General features: G+C 39.4%; 1 protein-coding gene across 20 annotated transcripts in view; it reads left to right on the top strand.

Annotated features, from left to right (window-relative positions):
- Nucleotides 1-19,363, top strand: part of ERC2 (ELKS/RAB6-interacting/CAST family member 2) — a 999,838-nt gene that overhangs the window by 445,698 nt on the left and 534,777 nt on the right. For all 20 annotated transcript variants that reach the window (XR_011647540.1, XR_011647537.1, XR_011647539.1 and 17 more), the window contains one exon: nucleotides 10,120-10,287. Coding sequence is in view for 10 of the 20 variants with exons in the window: in XM_071212097.1 (XP_071068198.1) it covers nucleotides 10,120-10,287 (168 nt within the window). In the remaining 10 variants the exon portion in view is untranslated. The remainder of the gene's footprint in view (nucleotides 1-10,119; nucleotides 10,288-19,363) is intronic.

Raw genomic sequence — 19,363 nt, 5'->3', positions numbered from 1 at the left:
GAATATACTCTTTCTTACTGTTCTTCCCCTATTTAAACGTCTGTGCATCAGAAGGCCTGTGTGTCTGCTTGTGGTTTCGCACCATCTGGAAGTTTAAATTTGACTTTAGGAATGATGTCATACCTGCTTACTGCAAACCAGGCTAATGCTGGCTGAGAATTGGATGCAGTTCAGGCCAAAGTTTTGTCTTAACTTAAGGGAAAAAAAAAGACCTTAAGCTTCATTTCTTGCTTCTAGGAGATTGTGCAAAGCTCTAAAGATAGAGTGAAGGTGGTTGAAGGACACGATTCACATTCCTTTGAAGCTAAGCACGTCCTTTCCGGTGCATGGAAAATAAACTCGTAAATTGAAGACCTCAGCTGGCACAGACTCCCTCCTGCCAGGTTGAATTTGGGTGCCGTGAGTTGTGTGTTGATCACCACATCCTTGCTCTCTGCTTTTCCCCAGAGAAGTAGTCTCACAACTAGGGTTGCTTTTCATCTCTTCTGGGCTCAGGAAGATACAGCAGGGCACTGATAGATTACACATGGCAAGAAGGTGCTACAAATGTTAAGCATATTATTCATCATTTTGGAGTCTCTTTTTCTAAACTCTTTCCAGAACCTCTCACTACTTCCCATATTGTAATTTATTTTTATCACAGATTTGCATATTGGGCATTTCCTTTAGTCCAAATATAGACTATCTAGCTTTGAGAGCTAGAATGTGGGGCCAATGGCACTGTAGTCATGGGTTGTTCTCAGATTCACACTGAGTCCTGGTCAGCCTGTGTGCAAATCTATGATTGAACTTAAGCCCTTGTCACCACTGTTATAATCTGTAGTGCTTAGTCTGTCCTGCCAATTTCAAGGGAACCCAGCAAACAATACCTTTATGTATAAACTAAGCATCCTATTTTTCCACGAGGTGTCATGAAGCCCAAAGAGAAGTATTAGTGTTAGTACAGGCTGGTAGATGAGAACTTTGTACAGATAGGCCACTTGGGAACCTGCCACCCTTAAGCTTTAGTGTAACACGTGTGAATTCCACCCGGCTTTCTTTAAGAAGTCCTCAGGACAAGGGTATACCCTCATCTTCCCAGCCCCTAAATCTCTATGGCCATTATGTTCAAAGAGGCATGGTTATCAGATATTTGAAGAACCTCTGATTCTCACACTTCCCAGTCAAAGAACATGTACCTTTCTCATGCCAGCAGGGCTCCTTTGCCATCTGGGCTCCGAATACTGTTGTCATCCCTTCCGCTGCAGGGAATTCCCAGCTTCATCCTCCTCTCTGAACCAGAAATGGGAAAAACCCTCTCCTGCCCATCTCACTATCACCTTGGACCTTTAAAAGCACAACTTTGCCCAGCGTTTTCCTCAGATGGAGAGTCTATTCCAATAACACACATACCCCCATATAAAAAGAAAATGTCTCACCCTGTTGTTAAATCATCAGCCTTCTCTGATGTATTCTGCTAAAACTGATTCCTGCCTTTAAAAATCATAAGTGTCTGGCACTTAGAGACTATCTATTTCAACCTCTTTGTTTTACAGATGGAGAAACTACGGCTGGATATTTGTGGGTATAGGAAGGAAATGTGTGTTATTTGCTTTGATTCTCACAGATATTGTGGAAATGGACCTAGAGCCTAAGTGTCTTCTTTCCAGGGTTCCAAGTTGTCTTTTGGCTCTGTGCCATCATAGTATTGATATATTTATTTGTTTTGGCATATTGTATTTTCACATCCTTTTTAAAAAGAATTATTTTTTATTAGATAAGTTGTAAGTTTAAAGAAAATCATGCAGAAAATACAGAGTTCCCATATATGTCCACTCACACACAGTTTTTCCTATTATTAACACTTTGTATTAGCGTGGTACATCAGTTACAATTAATGAAGCAATTTTATTATAATTATACTTTTACTATAGTCTTTAGATTTTATTAGGGTTCACTGTTTGAACCCTAATGGTCTGAAATTTTTTTGTTTAAATTGTTAAATTCTAATAATGTATACACAACTGAAAATTCACCCCCCCCACCCCCCCACCCCCCCCACCCCCCCACCCCCCAACCTTCTTTTTGAGGTCCTGAGGCCAGGGATTGAGTCTGGGACCTTTTATCTGGGAAGATGGCACTCAACCATTGAGCCACATCAGCTCCCCTGAGTTGGTTTTATTGTTTGTTTGCTTGTTGTTTTGTTTTTTGTTTTTTTTGGAAGGCACAGAAGGTTGAACCTGGGACCTCTCATGTGGGAAGCAGGACCCCAACTGCTTGAGCTAAATCTGCTTCCCCCCAAATTTCCCATTTTAACTATACCCAAATATTTAATTCATCATATATCACCAAAATTTTCCATCACTCCGAACAGAAAGTATACCAAATAAGTATTAACTCCCCATTCCCTACCCTCACCCCAGCCCCTGGTAATCTGTTCTATTTTCTTTTTTTAAAAAAAGATTTATTTATTTATTTCTCCCCCCACCCCGGTTGTCTGTTCTCTGTGTCTATTTGCTGCGTCTTCTTTGTCTGCTTCTGTTGTCAGCGGCACGGGAATCTGTGTTTCTTATTGCTGCGTCATCTTGTTGTGTCAGCTCTCCGTGTGTGCGGCGCCATTCCTGGGCAGGCTGCACTTTCCTTCGTGCTGGGCGGCTCTCCTTATGGGGTGCACTCCTTGCACGTGGGACTCCCCTACGCAGGGGCCACCCCTGCGCATCAGCCAGCTCCACATGGGTCAAGGAGGCCTGGGGTTTGAACCGCGGACCTCCCATGTGGTAAGTGGACACCCTATCCACTAGGCCAAGTCCACTTCCCTGTTCTATTTTCTGAGTCTATGACTTTGCCTATTTTAATTATTACATATCAGTGAGGTCATACATTATTTGATCTTTTGTGCCTAGCTTATTTCACACAACTTGATGTCTTCAAGGTTTATCCGTGTTGTTCCATGTATCAGAAACTTCATGCCTTTTTACAGCTGAATAATACTCCATTGTCTATATATACCACATTTTGTTTCTCTAGTCATCTATTGATGGGCGCTTGGGTTTCTTCCATCTTTAGCAATTGTGAATAATGAAGATATGAACTTCAGTATGAAAATATCTTTTCAAGTCCCTACTTTCAATTCTTTTCAGTATATACCTAGAAGTGGAATTGCTGGGTCATATGGTAATTCTATACTTAACTTTCTCAGGAACCATTACACCGTTTTCCATAACATCTGTACGATTTTATATTTCCACCAACAATTTATGAGTGTTCCTCTTTCCCTCTGCTCACTATACTGTTTTCCTTTTTAAAATATTAACCATTCTAGTGGTATAAAATGGTATCTTTTGGTTTTGATTTGCATTTCCCCAATGGCTGATGATGTTGAGCATCTTTTAATGTTCTTATTGGCCATTTATATGCCTGCTGTGAAGAAATGTCTGTTGAAGTCTTTTGCCCACTTAAAACAAAATTTATTTGTATATTTATCCCTCCCACCCCCTCATTGTTTGTGCTTGCTTGTCTGCTCTCTGTATCTGTTCGTCATGTGCTCCTTCTCTTTGCTCATCTTCTTTTTGGGAGGCACCGAGAACTGAACCTGGGACCTCCCATGTGGTAGGCAGGTGCCCAATTGCTTGAGCTGTATCAGCTTCCCTTTTACTCACTTTTAATTAGGTTGTTCGTGTTTTTACTGTTGAGTTATAGGATTTACTTATATATTCTGGATATTAAACCTGTATTGGATATGTGGTTCCAAATATGTTCTCCCATTCTGTTGGTTGTCTTTTTATTTTCATTATCAAGTCCTTGGCACAAATTTTAAAATTTTGATGAAGCTCCATTTATTTTTTTCTTTTGCTTCTTGTGCTTTTGGTGTGAAGTCAAAGAAACCATTTACTAACACAGGTCCTAAAGATGTGTCCCTGTTTTTTTCGTGGGAGTTTTATTGTTTGTGTTCTTACATTTAGGTCTTTGATCCATTTTGAGTTAATTTTTTTACATGGTGGGGTCTACTTTCATTCTTTTTTTTTTTTTAAGATTTATTTTTTAAAAATTTATTTCTCTCCCCATTCTTTTTTTAAAAACTTGTTTCTCTACCCTTCCCTGTCCTCCCCCCCCCCCATTGTGTGCTCTCTGTGTCCATTCGCTGTATGTCACTCTCATTCTTAAGCATATTTCCCAGCACTATTTGTTGAACTATTCTTTCCCCAGTGAGTGGTCTTGGCACTCTTATCAAAAGTCAATTATCTATTGATAAGAGAGTTTATTTCTGAACTGTTAATTTGATTCCATTGGTTTATATGCCTGTCTTTGTGCCAGTACCATGCTGTTTTGATTATTGTAGCTTCGTAATAGTTTTAAACTAAAAAACTGTTAGTCCTCCAACTTCATTCTTCTCTTTAAAGATGGTTTTGGTTATTCAGGGAGCCTGCCCTTCCATCTAAATTTGATGATTGGATTTTCCACTTCTGCAAAGAAGGCTGTTGGAATTTTCTTGGGATTATGTTGACCCTATAAATCACTTTGGGTAGAATCGACATCTTAACAATGTTTAGTCTTCCAATTCATGGACACAGAATATCTTTTCATTTATTTAGCTATTCTTTGATTTCTTTTAGCAATGTTGTGTAGTTCTCTGTGTACAAGTACTTTACATTCTTGGTTAAATATTTTCCTAGATATTTGATTTTTTTAGTTGCTATTTTAAATGGACTTTTTGTCTTGATTTCCTTTAGTATTGTTCATTATTAGTACAAGAAGCACTACTGATTTTTTTTTTGTGTTGATGTTATACCACTTTGCTGAATTCATTTAGTAGCTGTAGTAGCTTTGCTGTAGATTTCTCAGGATTTTTTTATATAGCATCATGCCATCTGCAAATAGGGTAAGTTTTACTTCTTCCCTTCCAATCAGATGCCTTTTCTTTCTTTTATTTGCCAAATTGCTATGGCTAGAGCTTCCAGTGGTGACAGTAGACCTCCTTGTCTTTTTCCTAATCTTAGAGGAAAAGTTTCATTCTTTTACCATTGAGTATGATATCTGTTTTTTTTCTCCCATATTTGTCCTTTATCATGTTGAGTACGTTTCCTTCTATTTCTAGTTTTCTAGGTGGTTTTATTAAGAATGTGTGGTAGATTTAGTCAAATGTCTTTCCCACATCAGTGATATAATCCTATGTTTTCCCCCCTGTTATATTAATATGGTGTATTACATTAATTAATTTTCTTATGTTGAACCACCCTTGCATACCTGGAATAAATCACACTTGATCATGGTGTATACTTCTTTTAATGTGCTTTTGTATTCAGTATTTTGTTGAAGATTTTTGCATCTATATTCATAAGGGATGGATATAGTATATGATCACAGTATTTTTTAATTTCTTGAGACTTATTTTGTACCTAACATAAGGTCTATCCTGGACAATAATCCATGTGCACTGGGGAAGAATGTGTATTCTGCTGTTAATGGGTGAAATGTTCTACATATGTCTGTTAGGTCTAACTGGTTTAGAGCTGCATTTAAGTCTTCTATTTCCTTATTGATCTTCTGTTTAGATAGTCTAAATCTTCTATTTCCTTATTGATATTCTGTTTAGATGTTCTATCCATTTTTTTTTTTTTAAGATTTATTTTATTTATTTCTCTCCCCTTCTCCCCTGTTGTCTGCTCTCTGTGTCCATTCTTGCATTATCCAGTGGCATTGGGAAACTGTATCTCTCTTTTGTTGCGTCATCTTGCTGTGTCAGCTCTCTGTGTGTGTGGTGCTACTCCTGGGCAGGCTGCACTTTTTTCATGTGGGGCGGCTCTCCTTGCAGGGCGCACTCCTTGCACATGGAGCACCCCTTGCACATGGAGCACCCCTACATGGAGGCGCCCCTGCGTGGCACAGCATTCCTTGTACACAGCAACACTGCATGTGGGCCAGCTTACCCCACGGGTCAGGAAGCCCTGGGGATCGAGCCCTGGACTCTCCATATGGTAGATGGATGCTCTATCACTTGAGCCTCATCCACTTCCCTTTATCCATTTTTGAAAGTACTTTATTGAACTCTCCTACTATTAATGTAGAACAGTCTTTTCTCCCTTCAAATATGTTAGTATTTACTTCATATATTTTAGGGTTTTGCTAGGTGTGTATGCATTTGTAATTGTTATGTTTTCTTGTTGAATTAACCCCTTTATCAGTATATAATGACTTTCTTTGTTTCTCATAACAGTTTTTAACTTAAAGATTATTTCTGTTATTAGAATAGCTACCCCTGCTCTCTTTTGGTTAGTACTTGCATGATACATATATTTTTCCATCCTTTCACTTTCAACATTTTTATGTCTTTGAATTTAAGGTGACTCATCTAAGCAGCAATTGCTTTGTGTCATGCTTTTTTTAAATCCACTTTGCCAATCTCTGCCATTTGACTGAAAAGTTTAATACATTTACATTTAAAAGAACTAATTTACTATGCAGTACTTTCTTCTGCCATTTTGTTATTTTGTCTTTGTAAGCCTATGCCTTTTTTGATCCTCAATTCTACTGTTAATGCCTCCCTTTATATTTATTTATATTTTAAAAAACCATTTTGAGACCTTTTTCATTTATTTTTGAATATGTTTTCATGTGTTTTCTTTTTGGTTATCACAGGGTTAAAATCTAACATTCTGTAAATCTATAACAATCATATTTGATTTGATGCCAACTTATCTTCAATGATATATACATTCACTGTTCCTACCATATTTTGTACTTACTATAAATGATCTTTGTACATTGTTTGTCCATAACCATAGATTTTTCATTGTTCTTTATGCATTTCCATTGTAGCATCTTTATGGAAAGTTTTTTTAATGCTGCATTTTCTTGATTCAAAACTTACCTCACCCAGTAATTGCAACCCTTTAGATGTTTCCCAGAGTTTTGAAGATGTCTCTGTCAGTTTTTGTTAGTTTTTCAATGATTCTTTGAGTAAACAGCACCCTGGAGTCTCTTACTCTGCCATCTTGGTCAATCAAAGTCCTTTTTTTTTTTTTTTTAATTATTACTTTTGTCTCTTTTATTTTTAATCCAAAATTTACTTTAATAGAATTTTAAAAACCAAAATATGCATTAAATTTTCAGTGAGATGTAGCAGTCATCTCACATCTTCTACCCCATTTTTTTTTTAAAGATTTATTTATTTTTATTTAATCCAACCCCCCCCCCCCCGTTGTCTATTCTCTGTGTCTATTTGCTGCGTCTTGTTTCTTTGTCCACTTTTGTTGTCGTCAGCGGCATGGGAAGTGTGGGCGGCGCCATTCCTGGGCAGGCTGCACTTTCTTTCGCACTGGGTGGCTCTCCTTACGGGGCGCACTTCTTGCGCATGGGGCTCCCCTACGCAGGGGACACCCCTGCATGGCAGGGCACTCCTCACGCACATCAGCACTGCGCATGGGCCAGCTCCACATGGGTCAAGGAGGCCCGGGGTTTGAACCGCGGACCTCCGATGTGGTAGACGGACGCCCTAACCACTGGGCCAAGTCCGTTTCCCTACTCCATTTTTCATTCCCCAGAGATAACCCCTTTTAACTTTTTTTTGCCTGGTTAATAACATGCTTACATTGCTACTCATGATTGTTAATGTAGCTGCTACTTACTGACTTATTGTCATGGAGAATGAATATAAAATTCCTCCACCCCATTTCCCATGTGCACCTTTCCCATTCTCCCCAACCTCTCCTTATTCTCCCTATGGAGGTATTGGTGATTTGGTCACCAGGCTGGGTTTTCTTTGTTTGTTTTGATTTCTCTCATGATAGAAGTTATTCAAAGATGGATATTAATCTTTAGTTGTATATGTGTATGATTTTCAATGTTACTAAAATATAAATAATAATCCTATAGTAGAATATCAGTAAGTACACTCTAATCCATATTTTATTCCTACACCTTGAAGATGCTGGGATGGCAATGCCCACTCCACCTCTAAATTGAGAGGGGAGCTTAGATCCCAAATGGCTGATGGATGGGATTCTCCTCCTTGCAGTTGTAGACTCTCCTGGTTCCTTTATGTGGTGGTTGACTATCCTCACCTCCTTGTTAGCTGACCTGGGTAAGTCCAATGAACTGGAGAAAAGGTGTTGCAACTCTGCTGAGGCTCAGGGCCCAGCTAGCACATGGACCTCCAGAGACTGTCTATAATCCATGCTGTATAGCAGTGCTCCAAAATGTATTCATCAAATGCAATGAATATACCACACAATGAAAGAAGTTGTTGATGTGGGAGGAGAGAAGGGTGTGGGGAGTGGGATATATGGGAACCTCATATTTTTTAATGTAACATTTTGTGTGAACTGTGTATCTTTAAAAAAAAAAATAAAAGCATCATAGGAAAAAAAATATATAAATAATAAGTGTACAGTCACTGAGATGTATCAGATCTCCAGCTCTTCATTTGCCCAGTGCAGGTATAGAACAAAAATTTCTCTTCTGAAGTTTTGCATTCTGTCTTCCCATTGCCCAATAAAGGCAACCATGGCTCTAATTTCTATCACCATAGATTAGTTTTCCCTCCCCTAGAACTTCATATAAATGAAGTCAGTTCTCTGCTCTCACTCATCATACTTTTGAGATTCATCATGTGTATATCTGTAGTGCATTCTTTTTTATGGCTAAACAGTATTCCTTATAATATATTCATAGCTCATTGGCATTCCATATATTTATGACTAAATAATATTGTGTATGAAAGTACTGTAATTTTGTTTATCCATTTGCCTGCTAATGGATATATGAGTTGTTTCCGGTTTGGGTCATTATGAACAATGCTGCTATGACATTTCTCTAAACACTGTATTGTGGACATGTATTTTTAAATCCACTGTATGATTTTTATTTCATTTTCATATGTTGTAGTAAACATAGTATATTACTTTCGTACTTCAAAAGGGAAACTGACATTAGTTATTTTATATATCCTTTCCCAGAGTGACTGGGACAGATCCTTTAGGGAATCGCTCTTCAAACCCATGTATGAATTTAACCTTAGCCTTTACACATAATCATACGTTAAAGTGTCTTTAATGATCCAGATAAAAGTGTATCATGAAGATATCTGCTGAAAAGGCAGCACAATCATTTTGGCAAAGGGTTCTAATCTTTCTCTCCATCCAATAAAAAAAGTGAATGTCTTGTGAGCAGTATATAAAACATCATTGCTCAGCTAAGAACAATTTCCTTGGAAATCGTTTAGCCTGTTATTGAAAATAGTTAAAGACAATAGCCCACCAAATAAAGTGTTTGTCTGTATATATAAACATGGAATGCAAAATGTTGCTTATAGATCAATAAAGAAAAATATTAAAAGGCTATAGAGAATTCACTTTTAAACCATCTTTTGATACTCTTCATGTTCTTTAAATTGTTAATTTCTCTATAACCCCAGTGAGTTTCTTCTATTGTCTAGTCTGAGTAGCCTAGAAATAGAACCTTGCACACAGTTTTCAGAATGTACAATTTTAAAAAAAAGCTTATTCTTCTCATTAGTGCCATTTGAAAAGCAGGAATTCTAATTTTCTAAATTTTGAACTAATGTAGAAATAGGAATTTTGTATGCTTTCATTTCTTTATTTTTTTAGTGTTTGAAAAGTCGTCTTTCATAAAGCTAGAGAATGAGTGTTGTTTCCACAGCATTTTCTATCTGCAGCAGCATTTACTTCTTGGCAGCCTAATGTAGGACTATTTCTCTTCCTGTCAGTCTGGTCCTTCCAGATGTTGGTGGCAGGGCTCGTCGCAGTTTCCTTCTTCTTAGAGAAGAAGTGTGCAGTATCACATGAGCAGCTTTACCCCTCCGGGGCTGCAAAGACGTGGAGCATTAGTGTGCTTTGTTTCCGACCTGTGGCTTCACAACGTGAAACCATAACTACTTGTGTCATGTAAACATTGTTTTTAAAAATATCTATCACAGTTGTCATACACGCCCACCAGGACTTTAATGTAGACATAGGCTGTTGACACACGCAGAGTGGAGGAAGCCTTGAGCAATGGGGTTTGAATCGGGCTGTGCTCAGAGAGCATCGTCCCGACCCCTCCATCCCACCCCGAGTACATGACTCCCGGTCACTGCTAACTGCTTTGTAAAACCACAGCCATCTTTCATTTTCTGGATTTCAGGTGGATGCGCTGAGGTTACGACTGGAAGAGAAAGAATCCTTTCTCAATAAAAAAACAAAACAGCTACAGGACCTCACGGAAGAGAAGGGGACACTAGCTGGAGAGATTCGTGACATGAAAGATATGTTAGAAGTAAAGGAAAGAAAAATCAATGTTCTTCAGAAAAAGGTGAGTGGCCAAACTCAGTCCTTCTGATTGGCAGTTGTTAGGGATATGGGGGCCTTTTATTGGTAATTTTCTTGGTCATTTTTTTGGACATATAAAACAATTTTTTAAAAGGATTTTAGATTAGGAAGTATGAACTTTTAACTTACTGGTAATTGAATTATGTCATTTTTAGCAGAACCTGATGAACTTTTTATTTTATTACCTAAGTATTAAATAGCAATGGCTTTTTACATTTGCCAGTTTATAACACAGAAGTAATTGTACAAATTTAGATATATGTCTCAAATAATAAAGAAAGTTTAGAAAGTTAAATTTTTAATGTTCCTTTTCTCCATCTCTTTTTTTTTTTTTAATTTTTTAATTTTTTATTGACTTTGTAATAATATTACATTAAAAATATATATGTGAGGTCCCATTCAACCCCACCCCCCCACCCCCCCTCTCCCCCCCCCCCAACAACACTCGTTCCCATCATCATGACACATCCATTGGATTTGGTAAGTACATCTTTGGGCACCTCTGCACCTCATATACATTGGTTCACATCATGGCCCATACTCTCCTCTATTCCATCAAGTGGGCCCTGTGAGGATTTACAATGTCCGGTGATTACCTCTGAAGCACCATCCAGGGCAGCTCCATGTCCCGAAGACGCCTCCACCTCTCATCTCTTCCTGCCTTTCCCCATACCCTTTGTCCATTATGTCCACTTTTCCCAATCCAATGCCACCTCTTCTATGTGGACATTGGATTGGTTGTGTCCATTGCACCTCTATGTCAAGAGGAGGGTCAGATTCCACCTGGATGCTGGATGCAATCCTCCCATTTTCAGTTGTAATCACTCTAGGCTCCATGGTGTGGTGGTTGTCCTTCTTCAACTCCATCTTAGCTGAGTGTGGTAAGTCCAATAGATCAGATTGTAGGTGCTGGAGTCTGTTGAGGCTCAGGACCTGGCTATCACATTGTCAGTCCAGAGATTCAAATCCCCTAAATATATCTTAAACCCCAACATTAACTGCACCTCCAGCACATTAGCATGAAAGTCTTATGAAGGGAGATCCCATCTGAGTCCAGATTCATCACACATAAACACCATTTCCAAAGAGGGGCCATCTGCCCTGGTAGTTAACCCCATCGGCCATGACCATAACTCCCATGGGTCTCTTTAGCCCTCAAAGGAACCAATATCTGGGGGTTGTATCTGCTTTATCTGTCTCTCTGACTCTGCTCAGTTGTGCATGAGGGCAAACCTTCTGCCAGCCTCCAGACTCTTTTTTAGAAACTCGTAGCCATATAAACTCATTTCTCCTTTCCATTTCCCCCTTACTTTAGGTCAAACAGCATTTTAAAGTCATGGTATTTTATGTAGACATGGATATTCTGCTGATCCGCATTGAACCTTCCGTATAAGGTCATTTTCCAGTTGCATCATCAGTTGGTAGTTGATAGTGGTCCCTCGTTGCCAGGGAGGCTCATCCCCGGGTGTCATGTCCCGCGCTGGGGGGAAGGCATTGCATTTACATGCTGAGTTTGGCTTCGAGACTGGCCACATTTGAGTAACATCTCCATCTCTTTTTTTTGAGCTACCAGGGGCCAGGGATTGAACCTGACCTCATATGTGGGACAACCACTGTGCCACATTGGCTTCCCTGAGTTGTTTTTTCTTTGTTTTGTTTTGCTTGTTGTTTGTTTTTGTTTTTTCAAGAGGCACTGAGAACCTAACCTTGGGACCTCCCATGTGGGAGGCGGACGCTCATCTGCTTGAGCCACATCCACTCCCTGTTTCCTTTCTCTTTACTGAGAGTTGAACAATGTAGTTTTTGGATCTTAAATGTATTTTATTTTATTTAATTTATTTATTTGTTTCTTTGCTCTTCTTTTTTTTTAATTTATCTTTATTATTGTCTTTTTTAAAAAAAGATAAATAGATCACACAAAATGTTACATTAAAATACATAAGAAGTTCCCATATACCCCAGCCCCCAGCCCACCCCCAGCTCCTCCCACATCAACAACCTCTTTCATCAGTGTGGCACATTCATTGCATTTAGTAAATATACCCTGGAATACTGCCACACCACATGGGCCATAGTTTACATTGTAGTTCACACTCTCCCCCAGTCCATCCAGTGGATTATGGCAGGATATACAATGTCCTGCATCTGTCCCTGCAGGATCACTCAGGACAACTCCAAGTCCCAAAAATGCCCCATATCACACCTCTTCCTCCCTCTCCCTGTCCTCAGCAACTCCCGTGGCCACCATTTCCACTTGAATGATACAATTACTTCCATTGCTAGAGCCATAGCGTTCTATAGTAGAATACCAGCAAATCCACTCCAAACCATGTTATATTCCTCCATCCGGTGGGCCCTGGGATGGCAATGTCCACTCCACCTCTAAATTGAGAGGGGCCTTAGATCCCACATGGCTGATGGATGCGATTCTCCTGCTTTTACAGTTGTAGATACTCTCAGTTCCCTGGTGTGGTGGTTGACCATTCTTATCTCCCCGTCAGCTCACCTGGGTAAGTCCAGCGAACTCAAGAGTAGTTGCTACAACTCTGCTGAGGCTCACCCACCTGGCTCATGGCCAGTCTAGAGATTCAAGTCCCCTGAGCATACACAAACCCCAGCACCAACCACAGGTTCAGTGAAAGAAGAGGCATATGTAGAGAGGTCACATCTGAGTCCACCTCCATCACATTCAGGAGCACAATTAAATGTAGTTTAGATGCACTTTTATTTACATATATAAACTTTAGTAAATCCTATACAAAGCCTTATAGATTTTTTTTTTTTTTTTTGCAGGGAGAGGTAGTATTTTATATCCATTACTTCCTTGGAATCAATAAAAGACTGTATAATAAGCTCCAAGCACAATGACCTAGAGCAAAAGATGCTCAACTTGGTTAGGGCCCTTCTCTTCTTCCAACTTTCCACAGCTAGTTTTCTCCATTGTTGGGGACTCTGATTTGGTGACAGCACTCTGGTTTGCATTTACAGAATTCCCATTTGCTACTGCATGCAATTTTAGGGGAAGCATGGGGTATCCTGTCTTTACCTAGCCAAAGGTAGGCAGGAAGAGAAGCCAATTCCTGCTCTTATAAGCAAAAAGAAAATGCTTTGGAATGATGTAGGGCTCTCAGAATAACCTGTAGGCAGCCTGAAACTGCGGACACCAAGTGGTGCTCAGTGGTGGGCGGGAGGGGGCAGCTGCCCAGGATGCTGCCTTAGACAGATACTGTTGCTGGGCACCCACTCTGTAGCTGTAGATGCGGACTCTCACTGCCTTCTCTGGGTCTTGTCTCCTATCATCATCTCTCACCTGGTTTATACCAGCAGCTTCCTGTTTTTCCTCTTCTACCCTTACAGAAACTGGAGTTATCCTTTGAACACATAAAACAACTCATGTTACTCTCTCATCAAAATACCCAGAATTTGTGGGACTGAGCACAAAAGGAAACTTTGGGAGTCCTTTTAAAAAAGTTACTGAGAATGTGAACACAGTAATAGCAGAGCATTAAACCAAATGTGGGGTTTGAGCATGGGGCCCTGTGGAACCTCCCCAGATGGCTTCCAGCCTCTCTGAGATTAACAGTAGAAGGGTCTATAATGGCCTGCAAGACCTGCATGATTGGACTCCCTCTAACCTCTCTGACCCCCATCCTACTGTCCATTCACATCAACCACTCTAGGCTCTGGGGACCTTCGGGCCTCTGACACTTGTTCTACCCTCTGCAAGGATGTTCTTACTCTGGACCCAAACTGTCCAATTTGGTAGCCTCAAGTCATACAGGGCTTTTGAACTCTTGCAGTGTGGCTAATCTAAATTTAGATATGCTATTAAGTATAAAATACATACCAAAATTTGAAGAGTTACTATGGAAAAAAGAATATACAGTAGCTCAATAATTTTTATATTAATTAAATTAAAATATTTTGGATATGTTGGTAAAAATATAATAAAATATGTTGTTCAAATTAATTTCACGTGTTTCTTTTTACTATTTTAATGTAACTTCTAGAATGTTTAAAATGACCTGTATGGGTTACATTGTGTTTCTAATGTACAGCACTCTCCTAAATATTCACATGGCTTTTCTCAAATGTTACCTTCTTATAGCCCTCCTAGTTCATCTTGCATAAAAGAGCATCACCATTCCAACCCTCCATAGTCCCCTATCCAGTTTTATTTTCCTAAGAAATATTTATTACCATCTAACAAATTTGTATTTTAAAAATGTGTTCCTTCACACCACTAGAATATAAATTCCAGGAGGGTGGAGGCTTTATTTATTTCTTCAACAGAGAGAAGATGTGTGTGCTCAATAAATATTCGTTGAGTGAATGAATGAGCGAATGAATGAATGAGTGAACTATCTTGGCCCCAAGTTACAGTCCTGGGTAGGCCAAGATTAGACCATATGCCTACCCGCTACTGCCAGGAAAGCTCTCTTTCCTGGAACTTTGACTCAAGGACAGAGCTATGAAAAGATGAAGATAACAGATGGCATTCATTTGTTTCTGCAGAGGGGATATGATAAGATTATCAATAAATTCCTAATATCTAGACCTCTATCTAGATTTTAGTTGTGGTTTCCCTTTTGCAAGTGATTTCTCTGGTCATTCCTAGACTCTTAGAGTCACTCAGTCTCTTCTCAACAAATTCCTTTTCTTTTTTTCTTTTTTTCTTTTTTTTATGTACTGTTTTGCCTGTACCAAAGTGATAAACTATGTTCTTTTGTTGTACACTGTTCCACTGTGTACAACTGTTTGTTGTACAGCATGCTCCACAATGTATAAAAATGTTTTCTATGGGGAAAAAAATACAGAAATTTAAAAAAAAATAGGGCTTTTTAAAAAAGTCACAAATCATAAGCAAATGTGTTCAAGGTCACTGTAAATTTAGAGTAAAGCAACCTGTCTGACGCCTTTGGGGAACTTGTGAACCACTTATCAAAGATATTCATCTATGTTTCTATTACTCCAGGATTTGGACTCAGACAGAAACCAATAATCCCAGAAATGAAAAATCATTCCTAGTATAAATAGTGCATGGATAAGCAAGCACCCCAATACTCCTAGCAGTGGAGGTTCTCACAGTCGAGATATAGACTAAGTGAATAAATAAACATTAATTAGTTTCTGTACCAAGAACGAGAGCATGATCCTATCTCTACAGGTAGGATGATCAACTGCAGGCAGAAGTCAGTAGCCCATAAACCCAGCAAGGACTGGGTGAGTAAGTTGTCTTACTCACATGAGTGTGGGTGGTGGAGGTAGCCAGTGTAATGCTCTCAGATTTATTCATTTTAGGTATCATCCTTTTCTTTTAAGTCAGCCAGAATCCTTTACTAAATGGTGATCCATGTACAGAATAATGACTCCCCTTTAAAAACTAAAGTTAGATTTAATCCAAATTATGGAAATTTTACCAATTCTCAGGATATTGGTAATTTGATGGATGTATTATTAATTTGCTTCTGTTGAGATCTTCACAAAAAGGCTCTAGCAGTTGGATCCCCCTCTTGCAGCCCCAGCTAACTGGTACAGATAATTACAAAGGGACCGGGCAGAGCTACCAAAGATCCTTAATCAGAGGGGCTGTGTGGGGCAGGTGGGAATTGCAGTGGCAGTTCTCAGAGAGGGTGGGGAAGATTCAAAAGAAGCCTTTTTCATTTAAATCTGCAGTATCCAATGATTACAGAAGCTGGCTTATTGAATATACTTTGATGAACACAGTATGCCGGGTACTCTGCTATGTGCATTACATGCCCTATGCATTTACTTTTGATCATAACCCTGTGAGGTAGGTATGATTGCTAGCTAACCCCTGGAAGCTGGATGGTACTAGTCTATGGCAGTTAAGAAACTTGCCCAAGGTTGCACAGCCTGAATATAAGTATTTTGTCTTTAGAAAAATAGGATAAAATGATTAATGTAAATTAAAAGAATGAGCCTCATGTTCCTTTTGACCTCAGTTTTTATGATGACAGCACCTGGTGTGAGGGTGAATCGAGGAAGTGCGCCATAATTGTTCATTTTTCTAGGAGTTGAGACTAAGAGCTCTCATTCTTGAGGAATAAATGACAACACATATCTCTCTAAAGCCTTTGAATGGCATATCCAATGCATAGTGACAAATGACCAAATATTCTGCAAAATTTCAAACTTTCCCCTCATAGGCAGACTCAAAACCAGTTCAGTTTGGAAGTTCTAGAACAAAGCTGGCTCTATATTATGGCTCTTTTGGCAACATGATCATGATCTCACTTGTTTAAATCATGTGGATATTGTATATATGGAAAAACTTCATGTAAGTTGGAGAGGTTGCTCAGTTTTTCACTGAGTTTACCAATATATTTGGAGAGGAAATAGAAACACTGGCAAAATTATGAAGGGGCAGGAGCTCTATTATACTTTCAAATTGAAAAAGAAATAATCCCCCCAAAAAAGCAAGGCACACAATTCGGAAAGGTGCTCAAATGTGGAAATAATACAAAAAACAAACGCGCCAGTGAAACATCGTCTTTGTGGCTGGGGACTCCTTGGAGTTTTGAGCACTTCAGCGTAATTGGCTGTTTTAGGGCAGGCCTGGATTGGAACAGCATAAGCTTTGGATTAGGGTGTGTTGGCATGGAAGAATAATAAACTCATGTCAATGTCAGAGGTGCGGTGTTACTTCATATTTCTTTCTCATAGACTCTTTGGCAAGCAGCACTGTGTTTTGATGCCAGTAGAATCGGGCATATTCCCTTCATAACTGTTTAACCTGGCGAAGCTAGGCTTGCACCTCGTATCTGTCATCTTTGCTTTCAGAGCCTTGGGTCTCAGAAGTCTTGTGTACTCCATTAGCCACCTGGACAGGTCACATGCCAGGGCAACAGGCATGGATGCTATGTTCTAAGCCTTTTGTCACTTGAGGAAGGAAGTGAGGCTAAATAAAACAAGGGCTTCAGGTGGCCAGGGCATCTCCAGTCAGGTTTTTACAATAACACAGAGGTCAGTGAGAATGGATTTTTAGACCTACCACCATAATTTTGGTCCTACTGCCAATTTTTTTTGGTTTTACTAATGCATGTCATGGAGTTCATTTAGTAGGGGACAGAGATACACATATATAAAAGTTGTTTACTGACATATCCCCTTTCAACCATGATAACCAAGTCAGAAGAGCAGCACAATTGTCATGCTGCAGACTTAGCATTGTTCCCATACCTGAATTCAGACTTGAACTGATGAAGTGCTACCTGACAATTGAGTTTTTGTAGGAAATGTCATAAAACCTTGATGACATTGTGCATTTAGAAAGTATATAATGCCCAGGTTTTTAGGACATGGTAGCATTATTTGAACTAGATCAAATTCAGACTCATAGATTCTTGCAGCATAAACTTGCTACCCTAGAAAAAATTTAAAAAGCCATAAAAATTGGGCCAAAAGTTCCACCTCAATTTTCATTTTAGGTCTCACTTCCACAAGCAATGGGAATTTATAGAACAGAGGTGATTTATTTAGTAGAGATAGAAAAAACAGATGGTGATCTCTCTGGAAGCCAAGTTCACTGACTGCCTACTGGGCTTCGTGGAGTGCCCTGTGGGTTGGAAAGAACAGGGAGGGGTTGGTGAAGTTGGCTTCTGGAAGTGGTGTATATGAACCTGTCCACTTCAGCAACTTTATTCTGCCTATTTTGAACTGTAGTGTAAGTACTGAATGAAAGCAGGGGTAAGGATGCTATGGAGTATGGTTATTGGCATGCAGTGTTTCCACATGAAATTTATCAAAAATGGTAATCCTTGAGAAGATGACCAGAATGTAGAGATTTCCACATTAGTATAAAATGGACATGAGGTATAGAGAACTTTTTGACTCACCTGAGCTGTTTCTCAGTGTTTAAACACCCAGTTGGACTTCTATATTTATTATTGACAAACCTAATTTTTTAATGCAAAAATCTATTCATTTTGAATTTACTGAGTACTTCCTGTGTGTCAGTCACTATTCTAGGTCCTGGGGATTCAAAGAGAATATTATTGTCCACTCCTCAAGAAGCTCATGGTCTGATTGGGGAGATAGAGACACAAAAGCCTAAATAACACTGCAATGGAGAGCAATATGTGGCACGTTATTAGAGCAAACCATTGTATGTATACAGTCAGCCAAAGCCAATTCTGGCTATGTAAAGCAAAAGAGAATTTATTGCAGGGATATTCAGTGCCCGCGCATTGAAAGAGAGGGGCTAGAGGAACAGATAGGAAATGATCAAGAACCAGGACAACTCTAGACCAAAAGAAGGCAAATACTGCCATGATCTCATAACCAGGAGAATCTTTTTAGTTGTTTTGTTTACTGATAACTATCTTCTCCCCCTCCTCCTTCTGCCTCTTATATCATGTTACCAGTCAAGATTCAGAGTCCTGGGATAAGAGCCCTGAATTTTATGAAAATGCCCCTCATTGGCAGTATCTAATTGGAACCTCCCTAAAAAGGAGCTTGGGAAATATGGTCCCAAGCTTTACATCAGAGCTTTCTGCTCAGTTCTCATGTGACTTAACTTGGGGAAGCCTTTGCTGACACTGTTGGCTGGGAGAGGTTTTACATTCTCAGGAAGCATTTCCTGCAGACAATTGGCTCAGTTTGGAATTACACATCTCTTTAGTCAATGTTGGCTTTCCTCACAGGGTTAGGCTCCTGGAAGCCCCCATTCATGATCACCGTGAAATCTCTAGCTCCTGGCAGAACTCCTGGCATACAGAGGTCCTCAATCAATAGGCAGATGGATAAATGAACTCACCAAATTCGGAATAAGTGAGAACTTCGGAAATAAGTCACTTTGAATTCCATTCTTACCCCACGAATATTGTCAGCTGTGAGGAGAGTCATTTACTCCAGTGACATGTCAAACCCACTCATTGTATCCAGAACAGTATGTTCTCTGTAGGCGGCAAGATGGAACCATTCTCATGGAAAATAAAACAGATGAAATGACTGTTGCCCTACCCACGCTAATACCTCTAGCCTCCGTTCCATTGCCCTGCTATGGTACAAAGGGTTGAAGGTTTGAGTAAGGAGCT

This window comes from Dasypus novemcinctus, chromosome 26 (genome assembly GCF_030445035.2).
Source record: "Dasypus novemcinctus isolate mDasNov1 chromosome 26, mDasNov1.1.hap2, whole genome shotgun sequence".
In the NCBI taxonomy this organism is placed as follows: Eukaryota; Metazoa; Chordata; class Mammalia; order Cingulata; family Dasypodidae; genus Dasypus; species Dasypus novemcinctus.
Note: the sequence above shows the minus strand (reverse complement) of the source record. Positions and strands in the feature narration are given on the sequence as shown.